Source organism: Pinus tabuliformis, chromosome 2_1 (genome assembly GCF_031772625.1).
Source record: "Pinus tabuliformis cultivar Carrire ecotype Pingquan chromosome 2_1, CPIR1, whole genome shotgun sequence".
NCBI classification, from domain to species: Eukaryota; Viridiplantae; Streptophyta; class Pinopsida; order Pinales; family Pinaceae; genus Pinus; species Pinus tabuliformis.
In genome coordinates this window covers 437,989,910-438,012,112 of record NC_142299.1, presented here as the reverse complement: position 1 = coordinate 438,012,112, position 22,203 = coordinate 437,989,910, and the positions used below count along the sequence as shown (strand labels likewise).

The 22,203-nt window shown below is 37.3% G+C and overlaps 1 protein-coding gene across 1 annotated transcript; it reads left to right on the top strand.

Annotated features, from left to right (window-relative positions):
* Window positions 1–18,232: 18,232 nt before the first annotated feature.
* Window positions 18,233–19,162, top strand: LOC149200797 (GDSL esterase/lipase At4g26790-like). The gene has a single exon (XM_089401072.1). The coding sequence runs from the start codon at window positions 18,233–18,235 to the stop codon at window positions 19,160–19,162; it is 930 nt and encodes a 309-aa protein (XP_089257198.1).
* Window positions 19,163–22,203: the final 3,041 nt, after the last annotated feature.

Here is a 22,203-nt window from a genome sequence, read left to right as displayed (position 1 = left end):
GCGGGTGTGTCTGACCGGGAAAATGATTTTAGCATCCAGTATTTTATTTAATTCTTTCTTCACCAACGGTTCTAGGCTTGGATGAATCTGGCAAAGCTCTTGTTGGTAGGGCTTATCCTCCTTTTCTAAAGGAATTACATGCTGCATAATGCTGGTATCAAAGGTTTTTAGGTCTCCATATGTCCATGCAAAGACGTCCTTGTATTCTTTAAATAGCTTGACAAATGCAACCTTTTCTTGTGGAGAGCACCCCAAGCCCAAAGTTACAGTTTTTGGGTCTTCTTTGGTTCCAAGGTTGACCGATTTGTACTTCATGGATGAGCTATGCATTTTGCAATTAGTTGGCTTCTTGAATTTACCATGCAGGTCATACAAGTGCTCCATCTTGACAACTGACTTGGGAATCATATTGGACTCATCCTTTTCCTCATCTTACCTCTCATTTATAAGCATGTCGCACTCTTTTTCATCAATGATTGCATTCTTGATTGTCTTCTCGCAGTGCAAGAACTCAAGGATTTGCTCGTTATCTTCGAACACCTGCCAATTTGAGATGCTATTAGGCACGGATGGTCTGAAAATCAATTCAACATAACATTTATTCTTCTTTAATCTAAAATCAGGTAAAAGTTTTGCAGCCATACCAGCCATCAGATCGGCATCTTGGTTTTGTCCTTGAGGTATGTATGTGATATTAAAAGAATCAAAAATGTCAATTAAGTTCCATACCTCATGTTGGTACCTTACCAGGTGTGGCGAATTGCAATGTATCCTCTTCCTTACCTAGTCCACAATTATTGGTTCCCTTGTGGATCAACGAGAACGCTCCTAGCACCTGCACCTTCAAGGCGGTTAGAGCCATCAAAATAGAGTGTCCAAAATATAGAGTCTAGTGTTACATCAATTGAATTGCTTCCTACGAAACTAGTTCTATCATCCACTATATTACAAGGTGGTTCATCAGTGGGATTATAGGGCAGAGCTTCCAACTGTGTGTTTATTGCAGTTTCTTCAATTGTTTCTGCATGGAATTCTCCAAAACAGGTTTCTGTGGCACAAACAATGAAACTATAATTCCCAAAGATAGAGTTGGTAAACATTACAGGTTCATTGGGACCCTTTAGCTCCGTCACTACATACTTCATATATCTTTCTCAATCAACTCTCTGCATATCACCTTTTCCCTTCTGAGGCAGCAAGAGATGGGACCAATCAATTGAGAAGTATCCATTCAGTTTTGCTGACCAGTCCCTACTAAGCAGCATTCCATAAGCCTCATGTATGTCGACTAAAACTATATCGATGACTTGTGTGTACTATGGTTTAGTAGTCATCCAAATCAATACATATTTCAATTCCCCATTACTTTCACATTTGTCCTGTCTAATTGCATGATTCGAGTTCCAGTTTTCTCAGGTATTGTATGAAGTCTTTTAGCAAAAGCGTAAGGCATCACAGTGGACGAGGCACCTGAGTCTACCAAGCAATTGTGTACGTTCATGTTGAAGATTTCAAATGTGATGAGGAAAGGGGGAGTCATGGATTTTGATTTCCTTCCTATCATGGCCACACTGACATCTTGGGGGGTTCGATTCATTTTTGATAGAGTGGCTTCCATGGCTGGTGGCTTTTGGGATGTACTGGAGGTACTAACGGGTCTAGACGCTGACTTCTGGGTTTGGCTGCTTGGGATGGTGGGAGTTTTGCAGTTCCACTCATTCATAGCTTTCAAGAGAAAATCTCTTTGCTGCGTTAATTTTAGCAAATCAAAGTATGTGATATTAGCCCTAGATTTCTTAAGATCATCCACAATATTGTAATGAATGTTATAAACAGGATAGGGCAGAGTAAACATACCAGTTTTTTTGTTCTTAGGTGGGAATTTACGATTTTGAGTCGCCTTCGTCGTGGTGGGAGGTATATTATCTTTCTCAGGATGGTTTGCCACTGGGGTATTCTTTTACTGACCACTAGGTCTACCCTTCTCAATAGGAACTTTGGGAGCGGGTGCTTTCAAAGGGTGAACATCTTTCTTTGTCTGGTCTACAGGCTTCAACACACCTGCAAGTGGCCCTTTATTTCGTGTATGGATTTCATTAGTGTGGATTTCTACCATACTATCTCCTTCGTCATCATCGTACTCGTTTGTGTAAAAATCCCACAGTACATTGATTTGAGATTCTTCGTCCACGGGCTCTTCTACTTGGTATTCTTCCTCATTTTCTTGTTCTGGCTCTAGCTCCACTATAGGTTCTTCTTGGTTAAGGAGCAATCCGATAAGAGCCAGCTCTTCTGTATTTAAATTCCCTTCATTGGGTGGGGCAGGCAATGCAAGTGGACCATGACCACCTTCTGTCCTTTTGCAGTAGAATGGTTTAAAAGGTCTTCTGTTGTTATAATCTCCTCCATTCCCACTTGTAGTCTCTCCAGAATTCCTTTTCATATCGATGACTGTGTTTGTCAATTTATTAATGATCCGATGCAAACCTTCCACATCTATGGTGTCCCTTTCTTTGCCCTCAGCCACTTTGTTATCACTCCCATTATTCTTCTTGGAAGACTGAGAGGCTTTCTTTTCTCTGGTTGTATGATGACATGATGTGAGACTGATCATTTCATTCTCGACTTTTACTGCTTCATCGATAGCACCCTATAAGGTTTGCGTGTTACTCCTCCTGACCCACATCGCAGTAGGGACAGGGAGAGCAGTGATGTAGAATTCCATGAGCACCTCCTTAGTAGGTCTAGCGTTAGCTGGGATTCTATTGAGCAAGGTGTTGAATCAGATGTTAAAATCCTTGACCTTTTCTTTGGTTTCCATTTTCAAATGGGATAGTTCTAAAACTAAGGCTGCAGGTGTTTTTTCATCACCATACTTGTCTAAGAAGGCATGTTGAAAGGCAGCCCACGAGGTGATCGGTCCTGTTCTCAAGCTAAAGTACCATGTGGAGGCCGCACCAATCAAAGTAAAAGGGAATAGGCAACATACTATATCTTCATCGGCTACCCCCAACATGTGCACGACCAAGAAGAAAGAGTGAATATTGTTATCAGCGATGTCTCCCTTCTCAAGGTCGAATTTAGGCAGTACTCTTTCTGCATTCTTGGGTAAGGGATGCTACTGCCCAGGTACCGCTACGACATCCTGAGCGAGCCAGGGAGGGAGTGCTCCCGGAGGAGGTGGGAGTTGATTTCCACCCGGTTGAAGCTGATTCTCACCTGGAAGAGGAACGTTAGCCATATTGTGGATAGAGATGTTCTGGTTGAAGGTTTCTTCGAGGCGTTCTTTATTAGGATTTCCCAAATTGGGCTAGGGATTACCTTCAGAGAGTGGATCTTCAGGAATTTCTTCCCAGGGAGTGTCAATACTTTGCAAGGATTCAAGCACAAAATCTTCAAGAGACAGGGCTGCAGATGTTTCTTCGTTTATGGAACATATCCTTGGCTTTTTTTTAGTTGTCAGAGGTAAAGAGTGAAATATGGGGAGCTGAGAGAGGGAACGAGCGTAAGCTCGAGTAAGTATTCTGATTGGTTGTTCCTGAGTGACAAGATACTCCCACAGTGTCTCTTCTTTGAAATGAGGCTTTTCCGAATGAGAGGAAGGGTCTTTTCGACCTTCACAATCCATGCATTAATCTTTCTGAGTCCATGCACGACATTTATAGATGAAATCATAAAAAGTTGTGGACAACAGTTCAACCCCTTCTTCTAGCACCAATTTTTTGACATGGCGAATTTTCGCTATACCAACAAGGGGAACTAACCCGATCACAGACCCCAATTAGATCTGCTTTCGTTTGGAGTGGCTAGTTCCAACATGTTTTAAAGGATCTCGTGAACTGTTATAGGTGTTGAGGGATTGCTTCCTGGAGGAAGACTTCAATTAAATCAACAAAAGGAAACAACTAACCTATATGTATCAAATCCTATCTAAACTACTTAAGCTAGTCCTAACTATCCTAATCTATCCTACAGGAGCATAACAAAAAGAGGTTAAACATCATATATAAATTCCAAGTCCAAATGAATCAATTACTAGTTCACATAAGAACAACGCTGCATTAAATCTGAATTGTAATCCAATTACTCATACAGTAATACACATTCCTTTTCATACAAATAAAGCTTGCAACTGATGTCTAACATAGTTTCAAATCAAGGACTGTTCATGAGTTAACTATGATGAAGAATTACATTCAAACAACCAAGGTTAATCACAAATTATATTGTTATCAATATGCAGAAAAACAAAACACGTGTATTTATGCCAGCAACAACACCCTGTTTCAAAACACTTAAAAGCAAAGGAAAATAAATCAGAAACCAAAGGCTCCTCATTCAACCAAACAGTCTTCTTTATTCATAATAAATAAAAGTTGTTCTCCTCAAACAAAAAGCCTTTCCCTAATCTACGGAGGTAATATTTATGCCTCTAGAGATGACCTTCAGTCTTCCCTTGCAGTTTTCCCCTTCCCTGTGGTGTTTTCAGTATACAAATCAAAATATACAGAGATAGAACCGTTAGTGTAACTGCTGACACGTAAAAGGCATATCTGCTAGAGCGCTTCATTTCCTGGGGAAATGGACAGATGTTAATTAAAGGGGGTGACTGTGTGTCATCTCCCCATGATGAAACCTAGGACAAATTTTCCTTTAAAATACACAAGCTATGCGTGGAACCCCAACCAAGAATGCCCAAGGCTGGATCTTTAAATAGAACATATCTGCATACCTAAACTCTTCGGATCTGCTCAAGCATCTTTTGCTCCTCGCCTACAGAGACGATTAACATTAGATTGATGATTATGAACATATGATAGAAACGCCCAAGAACAATTCTTGCCATCATTGAAACTTTAAAAATGATAAGGAGTAATGAAATCAAAAGGAGCGAGTGGGAAAGAATCGGCCCCTGGCTCAGCCAAAGTTGTGCTGTGACCAAGCTATAATCGCACATCTCAACAGGAAATCATATGCAACATCACCCCTATTGGATTTCCTTTGGAAACTCGGACCACGACATTTCATCGAATGCACAGGAAAATACGGGAAAACCGTGGCCGGACCCTAAGGCGGACTTCAAAATTATGTACCAGATCTATAACCATCGTCGGGTCGTGTCGCACCTTATACATGAGCGCTAAACTCCGCCAATAGCGATTTGCAATGGGGCCGGGGGAGGACCCGATAATATATATATTATGTTTAATAAGATCAGCGGGTCTACCATATCGCATATCACAATATGCACAGGCTTAGGGCTCCGCCGATTGCGATATGTGATTAGGCCGGACCCGATATATATATGTTATATTTAATAACACGATGGTTCTACCATATCACATTGTATTTTATATATGATCCCCGGGTTCTGCCGATTGCGATATGTGACGGGCTCTAGACCCGAAATATATAAATTATGGTTTATAATGCCGTCAGGTCCGATGCCTCATGGTATGCGTTGCGCACCAATGTTGCATGCACTAAGCGAAAATGAATGTTATGTGTATTTTGCGAAATATTCCCATTATAAAGAGTTATGATGGGAATAAAGACGCGATGGAATATTTTGTGGGTTAAGCACACCAACGATTATAATAAGGGTGGGGGTGATTATATGTGTGGGCATAAATGTACCATGAATGCTTATGAAGATTGAAAATTCCCGATAAAGGAAATGAATGAAGGGCTAGGCTGGGGCATGAATGAACCATGCAACAGAGGTTTATTCAAGGGGCTTAGCCATTAAGAATTGAAAATTTGACTCAGCAAAGAGTTAAAATCCCTGGGATAAAATAGATTATTTGGAAAGATGAAAGATCAAACTTCTAGGGGACCCATTCAAAATTTGCTATCAGAGCATGTTTTAATAAAGTGGTGGTTGTGGCCACAACAAGTAGATACATAAACAAGCCTCTTGGGAGTACTAAATTTAAACTATGATTAATAAAATGGTGGTTGTGGCCACAACAAGTAGATACATAAACAAGCCTCTTGGGAGTACTAAATTTAAACTATGTAAAAACACAGTTGGTATTCTAGAGAATTCATTTCTCCATTAGTAAGAGTGATAAAATTAATTTGAGAAATGTTATTATGCCAATGCATTATTATTTCCAACGCATTCTTTTCTACTTAAAAAAAATATAGAAATTGCAGTACTTTCCAATGGGACTGTGAATGAACACGCTTCCTTTTCTTTGGGATTTGGTGTCATCTATTTCTTCTCCTCGCATATACAAATTTAGATTTCTTTATTTACAGATTTGAATTTCTTTATGCAGTTACTTGTAAGTATATTGTATGAACCAATGGAAAGAACGTTGCAAGTGTTTTTCATTACTCCAGGACCAAATTGTATAATTATTTTACACAGTATGGCCTTTGTAGATTGTTGTGAGAAGATGTTGGTTTGTGCAGTTCAACGAAGGCAATATACGATGAATATACTTTTGTTGTTACGAAGGCAATATACGATGAATATACTTTTGATGTTTCAAGATGCGCTGGACCGATAAAGAAAGCTTTAATATGCTTTTCGTATATTGTAAAAAAAATTAAGTGCCGCGCAAGGTCGGGCTTTAGTGGTTTTGGTCTCCATCCAGAATTAAATAGCAAGTTGAATCTAGGGGTCTGCATGAACAACCAATTCCCATTGGATGGGTATATTTTACTTTATTATAATAGTTTTTAATTTAACTTTATTTTCCTAAATATATTACAGAGTAGTTGATAGATTTTAGATGTTAATAAAGTGACTTGAAAGTATACGAAGATCTTCAATGAGAAAGGATTTAAACAATATTATTCTTCAAAAGATAGATAATCTCTTCAAAAATATAATTAAGGGAAAATAACTAAATTAATAAATATATATATATATATATATATATATATATATATATATATATACGATATCAATTTATGTATTTATAATATAATAATTCTTATATTGTTTTCATTAAAAATTTAACTATTAAAAAAAATTAATGATTATTTATGACCTAAACATTCCATAGTTGATCATTGTATAACTTTAAGGTACATTATTGAAAAAGTTTGGGAGAAAAAGGAAGAAGTCTTTTGTTGCTTTGTTGATTTCAGAAAAGCATTTGACACAGTTTCTAGGGATAAAATTTGGCACAAAATGGAGGAACTTGGGGTTCTAAACATTTGAGAGGAGCTGTGCATAGGCTATATGAAGAGGTGAAAGTCAAAATTAGAACTTCAGTAAGCATTTCTAAAAGTTTTAGAAGCGATATCAAGGTCAAGCAAGGTTGCCCATTGTCTCCTACCCTTTTTGGTTTATATAGCGACAAGCTTGAGGAGTGGTTAAATTCGCAAGGGGGTGACGGTATCTATTTGGGAAAGTTTGTTATAAGGCTTCTTTTGTATGCAGATAACTTTATTCTGATTGCTAAATCGACTCTTGGTTTGCAAGAGCACTTACTATCCCTTGAGCATTTTTGTAGAAGTGTGGGGACGCAAGTCAATATCAGCAATGGTAGGTTGTGTAATCTGACTCAAACGGGCATTTTGATACCACCATTGTGTTGGCGTCAAATTCTGGGAACCAAGGGGTCATGAAGAGCCCTATGTTGCCCCAGAACCATTAAGTATATATTCATTTTCTTGAACTATGTTGAATTTGACAATAAAAAACCCTTTGGAACATAAAAGGATTTCACAAGTTGGTGACCAAGCAACAAATATCCATTGGTGCAAGAGATCATATTTGGGTCAAAACCCATTAAATCTACATATGACTGCTTTGTTAAGAAAATTAGAGTACAGCCTCTTTACCTCCGGTATTGAGACTGTGAAGGAAGGGTTCTGAGAATTTTTCTCCACTATGTAGGGCCCTGGTAGTTCAAGTGGTAATGCTGGTTTGGCTTGAGATTTTTCCTTTCCTTTGACTACGTCCTTGAACGTGCTTATGCCCTTTGAATTGGTACCAGAGCATCCACCTTGCAACTGCAAGTTGACTATGATATTCGAGTCTGCGTCAATACCATAGTCTTGTAGTGTGTAGTTATCTTGTAGGGTGTGTCTTGAGTATATCAGGTTTTGCATGCTTTCTGGAATGCCTAAGTGAGTTTGAATTCACGTCTTAGAACTTGGATCCCTCTCCCTCTCGCGATTCCCCTGCAAATATTCTTTCCTTTTGGCGTTTTAATGAGTATTTGAATCAGAGCCAGGTCAGGGTTGAATGGATCTGCCTAGTGTAGGTCTCAATTTACTACCAAAAAAGACGAGGCTAATGGATCTGGCCCAATCACTTCCCCAACTAGTGCTTTCTTCTCCATATCTGGGCTGTGGGCATATCTCACCCTAGCCATCCTGCCGCTTTCATGGATCATATCCAGATCAGGATTGTCTGGATTTGCCTGGTATAGGGTTTGCTCTGTTGCCTTGGCAAACGAGGCTGATGGATCTGGCCTGATTAGTGCCCCAAATGGTCCTTTTTTCTCTGGATCTAGCTAGTGGCTATATCTAACCCTAGCCATCATTCCGCTTGCATACTTGGTTTCCAGTGCACACCTCAGAGAGTCAACGGCTTCAGCGAGGTCATGAGCCTTTAATGCAGCGTTGCCTTTTAGGAGCAGAGATTCCGCATCATCAGGGGCTATAGGGAAGGGTTCTTGCTTGACCACCGCTGCTTCTCCATTAAAGGGTTCTTGCTCGACAAACGCTGCTTCTCCATGACAGGGTTCTTGCTCGACACCCGTTGCTTCTCCTTAACAGATCTCTTGCTCAAGAGTCACGGCTTCTCCGTTATAGGGCTCTTGCTCAGTAGCCTCGTCTTCACCATTACAGGTCTCTCGATCAGGAGGTGCAACTGTCCCATCCGCACTCCCATTCATGAGCAAACCCTCAACAGGGGAGGCTCCAGCAGTAGCGTCATTGCCTTCGCTTACCCATGTTCTAGCCTCTGGGTAGTCTGGGGTGCCAAGTTTGGCGGCACGAACAATACTATTTTCCACGGGTATGCTTTGTTTCTCACTCACGATCGAAGCCGAACCGTTGACCGCAGTAGGCTCCTTTGGATTACCGGCTTTCTCAAGGTCTACAAACGAAGACATGGCTCCCTCTACAAAACCACAAAAAAAACCATTTATTATCCCAATTTATAATAATAATAATAATATTAAATTAATTTAATTATAAATTATAAATTATTTTCATATACTTTTATATTTTCAAAAATAAAATTTTGACATAAAACTTTAAATTTAGAAATTAGTTGATGTTTCTTATTATAATGAGAATATTCTCATAACATTTTTAATATAATTTTTTAATCTAAAACTTTGATATAAAATTTCTATTTTGGAAATTAAGACCGTAATGCACCTTAGAATACTTGAATGACATAATCTGAAAATTCCATATAATATTGGAAAATTTTATTTCATAAAGATCGTAGTGCACCTTAGAATACTTGAATGACATAATCTGAAAATTCCATATAATATTGGAAAAATTTATTTCATACTCAATTTAAAATTGCTCTGAATACAATAGCATTGTAGGAAAACATTGGGAAAGATTTGATAAACAAGTTTCATTAATTAATGTGTATAAGAAAAACCTTTATACAAACTTTATCAAATCAAGACCATTAACATCTTGAAAATCATAATCTATTCCAGTGAATTGGGCTTAGCACTTTCTGTTTACTTGTTGTAGGTCATGTGCAATTCTTATTATCTTTATTTTCAAAAAAGACAACTTAAATTCGAGTATGCAACTCTCCTTCCTTTATCACCAATCATTTATATATATATACTTAAAATTTAAACCTTTACACACCATATTTCCATTGTTTTTGGCAAATTTTAAATATCACAAAAGATATAATGAATGTAAATGAAATTTGAATATCAACAAAAGTTTTGAAGATAAGATAAACAAAAAAAATTTAAACAATTTTTTTTTAATTTATTTATAAAAGAAAAAATCTCAAATTTTCAATTATCTAATCTATAAGAAGAAATTCAAAACCAATTATTTCTCATTCATATATATATAACAAAGGTAACTTAATAACTCGTTTTGAATTTCTTCTTTTAGATTAGATAATAAGATATAAAACAAAGGTAACTGTGTAATAACTGGTTTTGAATTTCTTCTTTTAGATTAGATAATAAGATACGCAATTAACATATATATATATATATGAAAAACTACCTTTTTATATAATTACTATGAATTTGTTATATATACTAACTTTTATATTTCTTTAAGATAAATAAAGTTTATAAACGTAATAATAATAATGATCATTTAATTTTAAGGTCATGACCAAGCTATATACTAAATTGGTGTAGGAGACCCCTAAAAAAACCTTGTAATTATCTTAAAGTTTATATACCTTGGGTTTATAATATTAATCCTTTGTTTCATTTGTTTTATAATATCTTGGGTTTTAGTATTGATTCGTTAGGTTTATAATATCAGTCCCATAGGTTTATTAATCTAAGGGTTCATATTCCTAGGGTATAATATTATTCATATGGTTTATAATATTAATCCTGGGGTTTAATATAAATTCCTTGAGTTTATAATCATGGTCAACCATAGTCCAATGTCAAACTGAGACAAAGATTGTCTCAATATGAAATCAACCATGGTTAACCATGATCAACCACAATCGATCACGGTCAACCACGGTCCAATGTGACATTTAGACAAATATTTTCTCAATATGAAAATCAACCATGGACAATGATGGTCAACCATAGTTAGTCACGATCAACCATTTTCAACCATGGTTAGCAGTGGTTAACCATGGCCCAACGTTGCATTGTGACAAATATTGTCTCAATATGAAAATCAGTCATGGCCAACCATAGTGAACCATGGTTCAACATCGTATTATGCAAAATATTGTTTCAATATGTAAATCAACCATGATTAACCATGTTTATTTTAGCGTTTAGAATATTTATCTAAGGGTTTATATACCTTGATTTATAATATTTATCTTAGGTTTTACCACAGGGTTTTATGAATATGAAAATTAATCAAGGTCAACCATCGTCAACTATGGTCCAATGTCACATTGTGAGAAACATTGTCTCAATATGGAAATAAACCATGGTCAACCATGGTCCAACATCGTATTGCGACAAAGATTGTCTTGACATTAAAATCAATCATGGTCAACTATGGTCCAAAGCTGCATTGTAACAAAAAATGTCTAAATATGAAAATCAACCATGGTTAACCATGTTCCAATGTCACATTGTGACAAAGATTGTCTCAATATGAAAATCAACCATGGTTAACCATGGTCATACTGTGACAAAGATCGTCTCTTGGTCCAACGTCACATTGTGACAATCATGGTCATGGTCATCCATGGTCAACTATGTTCCAATATCACATTGTGACAAATAGTCTCAATATGAAAATCAACCATGGTCACATTGTGACAAAGATTCTCTCTTGGTCCAACGTCACATTGTGACAACCATGGTAATCCATGGTCAACCATGTTCCAACGTCGCATTGTGACAAAGATTGTCTCAATATGAGAATCAAGCATGGTCAACCATGGTCACATTGTGACAAAGATTGTCTCAATATGAGAATCAACCATGGTCAACCATGGTCACATTGTGACAACATTGTCACTTGGTCCAGAATCACATTGTGACAACTTGGTAATCCATGGTCAACCATGGTCTAACATTGCATGTTTAAAATAACAACAATAAATGTTAAAAATAGCATCAAGAAAAATCCTAATTTAATTTATCCTCGAATTAAATTGTAACTCAATTCTCATAGAAACTTGTAGCAATTAACTAAGTTAAGTTGACTTAGTTGGCTCAGTAAATTTGAGTTGGAAGTCTATCTAGAGTCATGTAGAGTGATCCATAAAGTTTAGGGGCCCAGGTTGAGTTCTTATTGAGTTGTAATTATTTAATTCAATTTAATTGAGTTAAATTCAGTTAAACTAGTTCTAATTGTTGGAGGAACTAGTGAGAGGTCAAGTGAATTAAATTGGATTTAATTCACATGCAATGATCAATCAGATAATTGATTATTCACTCAAAATAGCTCGTGCATGTCAATTCAGAGGAAGACCCAGTTGAGATTAGAGTTCAGAGATAGTGTACTATTAGTTGTAAAATCATCTAAATTAAACCGATGATGCATGCAATCAGAGGAAGGCCTATGGATGGATTTTGCAGTTATGAGTGAGGAATTTCCTAATTAAATATGGGTTAATTCCCTAGGCAACTACACAAGGATGTAGGAGATTGGCAGGTAGCAGATTTGGCTAAGCATTGGCTTGAGCTGGTTTGTGAAGCATTGAGATAGTTTGTACTTGTGCAGAGATTGTTCGGATTTAACAAGCATTGTATTTTTTTTCATATATTTTAGTTAATGCAATATATAGATAGCGAGGCTTTTGTACGTTGCTTTCCCCAAAAAAGTATAATTTGTGTTGTGTGATTGAAATTCTTCCTTTTCTGCTTCGTGAATTCATCAATCAATTTTTGTTTTCGCTGATGAGTAGAGTAGATTCAAGTATTTTGTTATAGTATATTACATAAGCAGTTTGAATCTACATTAAAATTCTACATGATATTGGAGATGAAATCACTATAGAAGAGGAGAATACGAGTTTGTTGTGCAGGTGAAATCAAATTTGCAGTTTCATACTTCAGAGTCAGTAGGATATCATTCTACGGTTTGAGACTTGAGTATGCCCTAGAGGGAAACTTGAATTACATTGCTTGGAAGGACAGGATGGACGAAGTGTTGTAAGATAACAGGCTGAAGGAATTCATAGATCGTGATATCCTAAAGCTTCCAACATCTGATGCTAAAGATTTGGCTGAATGTAGAAAGTGTGTGGCAAAGACGAGAATGATTATCCTAGAAGGAGTTAGAGATCATATTGTCTCAAATATCCATGGTAAGGAAACACCACTTGCAATGTGGAGGGAATTGACAGACCTGTTTCAATACAAAAGTGACCATAGGAAGCTGGCACTAAAGGACAAACTCAAAACGATCAAGATGGAGAAGGGAAACTCAATTTCTAAGTACTTGATCAAGTTCATCCAATGTCGGGATGAGTTTGGAAGTGTCGGAATTACTATTGAAGAAGATGATCCGATGATACTAGCACTTCTAGGCCTTCCCAAGAGCTGGCATAGTTACCAAGACTTAGTTAATTGGAGGTAGAATCTACCAGAGTGGGAGCGGCTGTGGTCCGACTTGGTATAAGAAGAGATTTGGCGGAGCACCAGAGATGGACCTCATCGAAAGCAGTGGAAGAGGAATTTGTGTTAATCAAAAAAGAAAATAAATCCAAGTGAGAGAAGTCCCAAGGTGAGGAGGGCGACAAGAAGAAGAACTTGTCAAACATCAAGTGTTTTCATTGTCACGAGTTTGGGCACTATGTCACAAAATGCCCACAGAAGAAAGAAAGCAAGAAGGAGCTTGTAGTAGTAGCAGTAGGTGAAGCTCTCGCTCCACAATTTGAACTTGATTTCACTCTCATTGCATGCATGACAAGCACTGTAATGGGAAGCATGTGGTATCTCAACAACGGTGCCTCATTCCATATGACGAGGAACAAAGATCTCTTCAGTGACTTGGAGGGGAAAGACCTCAAGCAGAACATAGAGTTTGGAGATGATGGGAGGTATAGCGCGATTGATACTGGTATTGTTACTGTTACTTTTCAGAGGGATTCTAGCTCCCCTCTCAGACTCACGGATGTGATGTATGTTCTAGGAATAAATAAGAATCTTGTTTCCATCACGGTACTGGAAGGCCATGGCTAGGATGTTATTATTAGTAAAGGAAAGATTTTCCTTAGACACATCACCACAAGAAAAGTGAAACAGATCGGTGTGCTAGTCAAGAACCTGTATGCACATGAGGTACAAGATGCATGCAAAACCTTGAGGAGCAAGGCAAAGGTTAGAGACTTGGTGGTTGAGAGGGAGCATGAATTACCTCTCAACATGTAGCCTCAGAAGCAACCTCAACAAGTTGTGGAGAAACCACAATTGGAGAAGCGGAGAGGAGACCGAGTGGAGACGTCCACTCAAGCAGATACCTCCAGTAGAGGGAAATTTCGAGCCATGTGGGCAGAGGGAGCACATGTAGCCATACCTCCCGGTGAGAGGTGGGGCAATGTGAAGCAATAGTCCCAAGAGTTCAGAAATTGGGTAGGATCCATTGAGGTGTTTTCTTGTCTCATGGATCATTACCTTGCTACAGGAGCCCACAATATTCAATAACAAGAGGATCAGTGTCAATCAGATACTGAGGAGTGAAGAGTAGTGTTGAAAACGAAGTAGGAGGCTCAAGAGTAGAGTCAGTAGCAACACAATTTTCCCAATAGATAGTTGCAAACACAGTTGATTCAGCTTATTTTATTAGGATGTCGTTTTTATTGCAGATGTTGCAATACCAACAACAACAATGAAAAGTGTTGCATGCAAAACATTCCAAAGGTACCAAATCGGGATAGAGTTGAATTCCTTTCTTGTTGAGAGGGAGTGTTGAAAATAGCAACAAGAAATGTTAAAAATAACATCAAGAAAAATCTTAATTTAATTTGTCCTTGAATTAAATTAGGAATTAAATTATAATTCAATTCTCATAGCAACTTGTAGCAGTTAACTAAGTTAATTTGACTTAGTTGGCTCAGTAAATTCGATTTGGAAGTCTATCTAGAGTCATGTAGAGTGATCCCTAAATTTTAGGGTCCCAAGTTGAGTTCTTATTGAGTTGTAATTATTTAATTCAATTTAACTGAGTTAAATTTAGTTAAACTAGTTCTAACTATTGGAGGAACTAGTGAGAGATCAAGTGAATTAAATTGGATTTAACTCACATGCAGTGATCAATCAGATAACTCATAATTCACTCAAAATAGCTCATGCATGTCAATTCAGAGGAAGACCTAGTTGAGGTTAGAGTTCGGGGACAATGTACTATCAATCAGAGGAAGTCCTATGGATGGATTGCGCAGTTATGAGTGAGGAATTTACCAATTAAATATGGGCTAATTCCCTAGGCAACTGCGTAAGGAAGTAGGAGCTTGGAAGGCAATAGATTTGGCTAAGTATTGGCTTGAGTTGCCTTGTGAAGCAGTGAGATAGTTTGTACTTGTGTAGAGATTGTTTAGGTTGAATAAGCATTGTATTTTCTTCTCAGATCTTCTAGTTAATGCAATATACAAATAGCGGGGATTTTAGCTAGTTCTTTCCTACAAAAATATTGTGTTATGTTTGATTGAAATTATTCCTTTTCTACTTCATGATTTCATCGATCAATTTTTGTTTCCGTTGATGAGTAGAGTAGATTCAAGTCTATTGTTCTAGCATATTACATAAGCAATTTGAATCTACAGTAAAAATCTACATTGCATTGTGACAACTATTTTCTCAATACGAAAATCAACCATCGTCAACCATTGTCCAACATCACATTGTGAGAAATGTTGTCTCAATTTGAAAATCAATCATGGTCAAGTATAGTCCAACGTCACATTGTGACATAGATTTTATTAATATGAAAATCAACTATGGTCAACCATGTTTATTTGAGGGTTTATATACCTTTGGTTTATAATATTTATCCCTTGGGTTTAATATTATTCCCTTGGGTTATTAGTATTAATCCCTTGGTTTTATAATATTTATCTTAGGGTTTATATACCTTGGGTTTATAATATTAATTCTCTGTGTTTAATATTATTCCCTAGGTTTTATAATACCTTGGGGTATTAGAATTAATCTAGTGGGTTTATAATATCAATCCCTTCGGTTTATCAATCTAAGGGTTCATATTCCTAGGGTATAATATTATTCATAAAGTTTATAATATTAATCTTGGGGTTTAATATAAATCCCTTGGGTTTATAATCATGGTCAACCCATGCACAACCATGGTCCAATGTCACATTGTGACAAAGATTGCCTCAATATGAAAATCAACCATGGTCAAATTTTGCATTGGGACAAAGATTGACTCAATATGAAAATCAACCATGGTAAAAACATGGTCAACCATGTTTATTTTAAGGTTTATAGTATTTATCTTAGGTTTTATATACCTAGGGTTTATAATATTAATCCCTTAGGTTTAATATTACTCACTTGAGTTTATAATCCCTTAGGTTTTTAGTATTAACCCTGTTAAACTCACATGGACAGAAAGACAATGTGAAAGATAAATCAGTGAGTGCATATTTTTATTAAGATAAGATACACATTTATAGTACAATAGGTGACTCTTGGGATTCAGATCCCAAGGTCTCTTGGACTGCTTTGTCCATTCAACTTCCACGCTAACCCTTTAGGATTAGGTGTCCAACATTCCCCCCCTTAATCCGAAGGGTTATGTATGAGTCCAAGAAGAGAGCTGTAATACAAAATGTGCAAAAAATACATGGCAGCACTAGGCTGAATGTGCTCTATGAAATGTTGGTAAAAAAGGGCGGTGGTTTAAGGATGACCACCAACACTGGAACGCTTAGTGCAGTTCCCGGAACTCTTCCAAAACTGGCAAGAAACTGAAGCTTTCTGCTAGAGGAAGTGATCATATTGTTTTAAAGAGGGAAACCTTCAACCATAAAAGGGAGGTCTCACCCTGCATAAAAGGTAAAACTTCAACCTGAAAAGGGAAGTCTCAACCTGTGATGGTTTAAGGATAACCAACAACTCTGGAATGCTTAATGCAATTCCTGGAACTCTTCCAAAACTGGCAAGAAGCTGGTGTCTTCTGCTAGAGGAAGTGTTCTCAATCTGTGATCACGGGCATCTATGTCTCTGGCTGCAACTCTGAAACTGGTGTGGCAGGTTGTGGCTCAGGCTCGCTTGATGTGACTTTGAAGCTTGTAGATGACCATCATTTTCCCCCCTGTCAGATACAAGGTGAGAAGATGGAGAAAACTCAACTGCAAGACTGTTTAATATTCTGGAACAAGTTCTGACATGTGTTTGGAATATCTTCTTGGCTGTTGATGCCCATTGCCAAGAAGCGATCCATCCAAGATGAATCTTTGTTCTTGCAGGACGTTTGTTTTTGAAGCATCTGTGTGAAGAATGGCTGGTTTTATGACAGTGCTTACATGGATGAAGATCAAAACAGTGATCTTTCAAATGGCCAACTCGATCACAGTGTTGGCATTTCACGATCTGTTGTTGTTGTTGCTGTGGAAGAGGGGCAGAGTCTGGAACAGTTGAAGCTGAACTGTCATTAGGAGCAGGTGAACCGTCATTAATGAAACCAGCACTCTGAAACTGAATGGGCTTGGCATAGTCTGGAATATGAAAGGACAAGTCCTTGTCATATCCAAGACCGGTTCTGTGCTTGTTGTGGACAAGCTGTTCCCAAGGTCTGATGATGGGCTTGGGAAGTGCAGAATGAACCTCTGCATCTGCATGTAACTTTGCTGCTTTATCTGAATGAACTGTAACATTATTGACTTGCTGTTTATGGGAGTCTGCTTCATTGTTCTGAACAGAAACAGGTTCAGAATGATGACTCCACTGGTGTAATTCTTCCTGCTGTAGCTTTGTTTCCAGCTGCAAAAACTCAATATTTTCTTGTACATTTTTCAAATAGATTTGAATGTTTGCGACAATGGCTTTATCAATCATAATTGTATTGTCCGTGGTAGAATGTATTAGAGTGTTCAGCAATTCTAATACAACAGCCATTCTATCCATTTGACAATAATATCACTGCAAAAAATTGATTGGTGTACCACTTTGTCTTCAAAAAATCTTCAAGTATGTAGCTTCTCAATATACTTCCATATACAATGCAATTTCATACCATGAACATATTCTGTGCAAAATTACACAGAAAAAATATCTTAGCCGACAAATTGTAATAAAGAAGTAGCTGAGAAGTAGAGAACCTGGTTACACAATGAGATCTCTTCAAAAATCTAAATCAATATATGACAACCCAAACATTTGCAGAAGTCATAACACTTGTCTTATAACTTGAATATCTATGTATTTCAGCCGTCAGACTTGAATTTCAAAAAAACCCCTTCAAATAGGAAGACCAGTGTGAAGCTTTGAGTCTGCTAAAAGAAGCTCCTCCAAATGTGTCTGCAGTTCTACCAAAAGATCCTATATATTTGTTGTCACTGATTTTATCTCAGTGTCAAAGTGAAGATCTCCTTCAAATTGAAGATGAATGCATTCATAAAGTGCCAAAGCTCACTGTTGCTATTATGAAAGCATACAGATCAGCTGCAGAGAGTTCACAAAGACATTATTACAGCAATCTCCTAAGCCATGCATTGGAAGTGATTTCATATGTGATTCATAGGCTTACATCTACTGATATTTGGGAGGTTCTAACCACTCTAGATGGCCTCCTTACCACTGGTGATTCAACCTTGGATGAGGCGCCAAGAGAATTTAAACCAGCACTTGCTTCATTTCTTGCAAGTTTAAGTGCGGTGGAAATACCTGAAGATGAAGGAAATGCTGTAAGTAAGGCAATTTGGCAACTATACCATCTAGTATTGAGAGAACGACATTGGGCTGGTGTTCATCTTGGTCTTGCTTCTTTTGGGTACTTCGCTGCACGAACTTCCTGCAATGAATTGTGGCGCTTTGTACCTTTGGATGCAGCTGAAGAGGTACTCCTCCGGTTTCAGTTGTCACCAGTCGTGCTTCTAGCAGAAAGTTCTCATAAATTTATATCTGAAGCTCTCTTTTACATCAACATTGGAAGCTTGGATTACATTTCTAACTACTTTCTCCGTGACTCCAAAGTTTCTCAGCTCTATAGCGTTGCCGAATATCAACAGCAACTCCTCAGAAGGTTTGCAGATCAGTTCAAGAAATTGTATGAGTTGGGAGCGAGAAAATTTCTAATATCGAATCTACGACCTTTAGGCTGCACACCTTTAATGATTAGTTTAGAAAATCTTGATAATGGAAGCTGCGTCGGTTACGCCAATGGCATCATCTCAGATTTCAACATAGGCTTCGAAAATATGGTTAGAAATAAATTGCAGAATCAGTTTTCTGACGCACGATTTGTTCTGAGCGACAACTACGCCATCTTCAGTGAAATAATCAACAATCCATCTGCATATGGATTCAAATATGTGAATGAGAGCTGCTGCGGACTGGGACACTATCTCTTGTAGTGAAAGAATCGATGTTTGCAACATCGACTTTGCTTCATCAATTACTTCAAACCCACAAGCGCTTGGATTTTTTTTGCTGGCAAGTCTTTCTCTGCGTTATTTCCCTTGGGATCCCTGCTTGAACATGATATTAATAGCCCAAATTCTTCAATGCAAAAACCCAACTTGCAGCAGAACAATCCCAATAACCTCAAATTTTATTCGACAAAGAAAGAAGGATATCTCATCTGCCAAATGGGCAAATCACGTTGGAGGAGCCATGCAAGATTGCTATGCAGAGTCCACACAATTTTTTGATTTGCTTACCGTTTTTAACTTCTGCAATTTCAGTGGTAGAGATTGAAAGTATGAGCAAGACGATGACGAAACAATTGTAAATTATGGGGAGTATATATTGGGTACGGCAACCATTTGGTTTTGCGTTCAATGTGAATCAATTAAGAAATTGGGTTACATCAGATATTCAGATTGAATCATAAAACCTCGCGAAAATACAACTGGAAAATTGCGGCAAAGCATGGCTACAGCTTTAATATCATGCAATGTAGAAGCCCTTGTAGTTGCAGGAAATGGGAAGATCAATATAAAAATGCAGCTCTGGGATGGAACACATTTACATTCTCTGCTTGTTTACATTCCCCTCAAAAGAATCCGCAATTAAAAAACTGTGAAGAGGAGCAGAGGACCGGTGCTGGAGCAGCATATATATTTTCGCTTGCGTTCTCCTTGCGGTCTCTTCTGCAAGAATGGCAGTGGCTTCTCTATCAAAGCTCTGGTGTTGTTCGACGTCAAGCAGTTTATATATCTCCTTTGAGACGTGTAAATCAAGCAATCTGCTCACCACTGGTGCGCAAGACAGTGCATTCAAAAATATAAAAACGACAGCTGAGTGCCTTGCAGATGAGCTTATCAATGGTGCAAAAGGGGTCTTCAAACAGTTATGCAATCAGAAAACAAAAAAGGAGTAAGAGGCGTGAACCCAATTCTCCATGAAGGAACCCTCATTCAGAATGGCGAGAGAAAAAAACTATTTGTCATAACAGTGCAAGAAACCGAAGGTCACATTCAAGAGTTTCACATTCAACAGTCACTGCACAATGTCAGATTCAACAGCGTATTCCATGCTCACTGCACAATGTCAGATTCAACAGCGTATTCCATAACCGATACATTCAGGTATGCGCAGAGAGGGGCAAACGTTTATAATGCGCAGTCTCTGGCAGTCAGAGAGCGCAGGACATTCAATCAGAAACGTATTGCAGTCAGGGAATCGCTATTTCTGGGACCTGGGCTCAAGTCAGAATGACAAAGGCCAGTGCTCAGACCAGTGGCACAAAACTACGCAGGCCACACATCATGGCTCTGATACCATGTTAAACTCACATGGACAGAAAGACAATGTGAAAGATAAATCAGTGAGTGCATATTTTTATTAAGATAAGATACACATTTATAGTACATTAGGTGACTCTTGGGATTCAGATCCCAAGGTCTCTTGGACTGCTTTGTCCATTCAACTTCCACGCTAACCCTTTAGGATTAGGTGTCCAACAAACCCCTTGACTTTATTATTCCCTCCATTTTATAATATTAATCTATTGGGTTTATTAATCTATGGGTTAATTTTCCTAGGGTATAATATTATTCATAGGGTTTATAATATCTTTAATCCTTGATTTTAATATAAATCTATTTCATTTATAATCATGGTCAACCATGGTCCATCGTCACATTGTGACAAAAATTTTCTCAATATGAAAATCAACCTGGTCCAATGTCACAATGTGACAAAGATTGCCTCGATATGTAAATCAATCATGTTGAACTATGATCAACCATGGTCCAATGTCGCTTTGTGATATAAATCATCTCAATATGAAAATGAACAATTGTCAACCACGATCAACCATGTTTATTTTAGGGTTTATAATATTTATCTTAGGGTTTCTATACCTTGTGTTTATAATATTATTCCCTTGGGTTTATAATACCTTGGGGTATTAGAATTAATCCCTTCGGTTTATTATTCCCTTGGTTTTATAATATCAAACACTTGGGTTTATTAATCTATGGGTTCAAATTCCGAGGGTATAATATTATTAATATGGTTTATAATATTAATTCTAGGGTTTAATATAAATCCCTTATGTTTACAATCATGGTCAACCATGGTCAACGATGGTCCAATGTCACATTGTGCCAAAGATTGTCTCAATATGAAAATCAACCATGGTCAATCATGGTCCAACGACACATTGTGACAAACATTGTCTTAGTATGAAAATCAACGATGGTAAACCTTGGTCAACTGTATTTATTTTAGGGTTTGTAAAATTTATCTTAGGGTTTTATTATCTTGGTTTTATAATATTTATCCCTTGGGTTTAATATTATTCTCTTGATTTTATAATCCCTTAGGTTTTTAGTATTAATCCCTTGGGTCTATTATTCCCTTGGGTTTATTAATCTAATTGTTCATATTCCTAGGGTATAGTATTATTCATAGGTTTATAATATTAATCTTTGGTTTTAATATAAATCCATTGGGTTTATAATCATGGTCAAAAATGGTCCAATGTCACATTGTGACAAAGATTTTCTTAATATGAAAACCAACCAATGTTGCATTGTGACAAGGATTGTCTCAATATGAAAACCAACCTTGGTCAACCATGGTAAATCATAATAATCATTATTATAGGCCTTCAGCGTATATCAACCATATTTACTAATGTGATTTTGCATGTGATTGATATAAGCCTTTGACATATGTCAAATGCATTTACTAATGTGATTGTGCTAGCACAACCACATTAAAAATAAAACATGGTTAGCCATGGTCAACCATGGTCACACTCTGACAATGATTGTATCAATATGAAAATCAACCATGGTCAACCATGGTCCAATATATAATTGTCACAAAGATTGTCTTCATATGAAAATCAATCGTGGTCAAACAAGGTCCAACATCACATTGTGACAAATATTGTCTCAATATGAAAAGTCAACCATGGTAAACCATGGTCAATCATGTTTAT

Excerpts from the sequence above, each read along its gene's own strand:
- LOC149200797 (XM_089401072.1), top strand. The coding sequence starts at position 18,233 with ATGAAAGCATACAGATCAGCTGCAGAGAGTTCACAAAGACATTATTAC.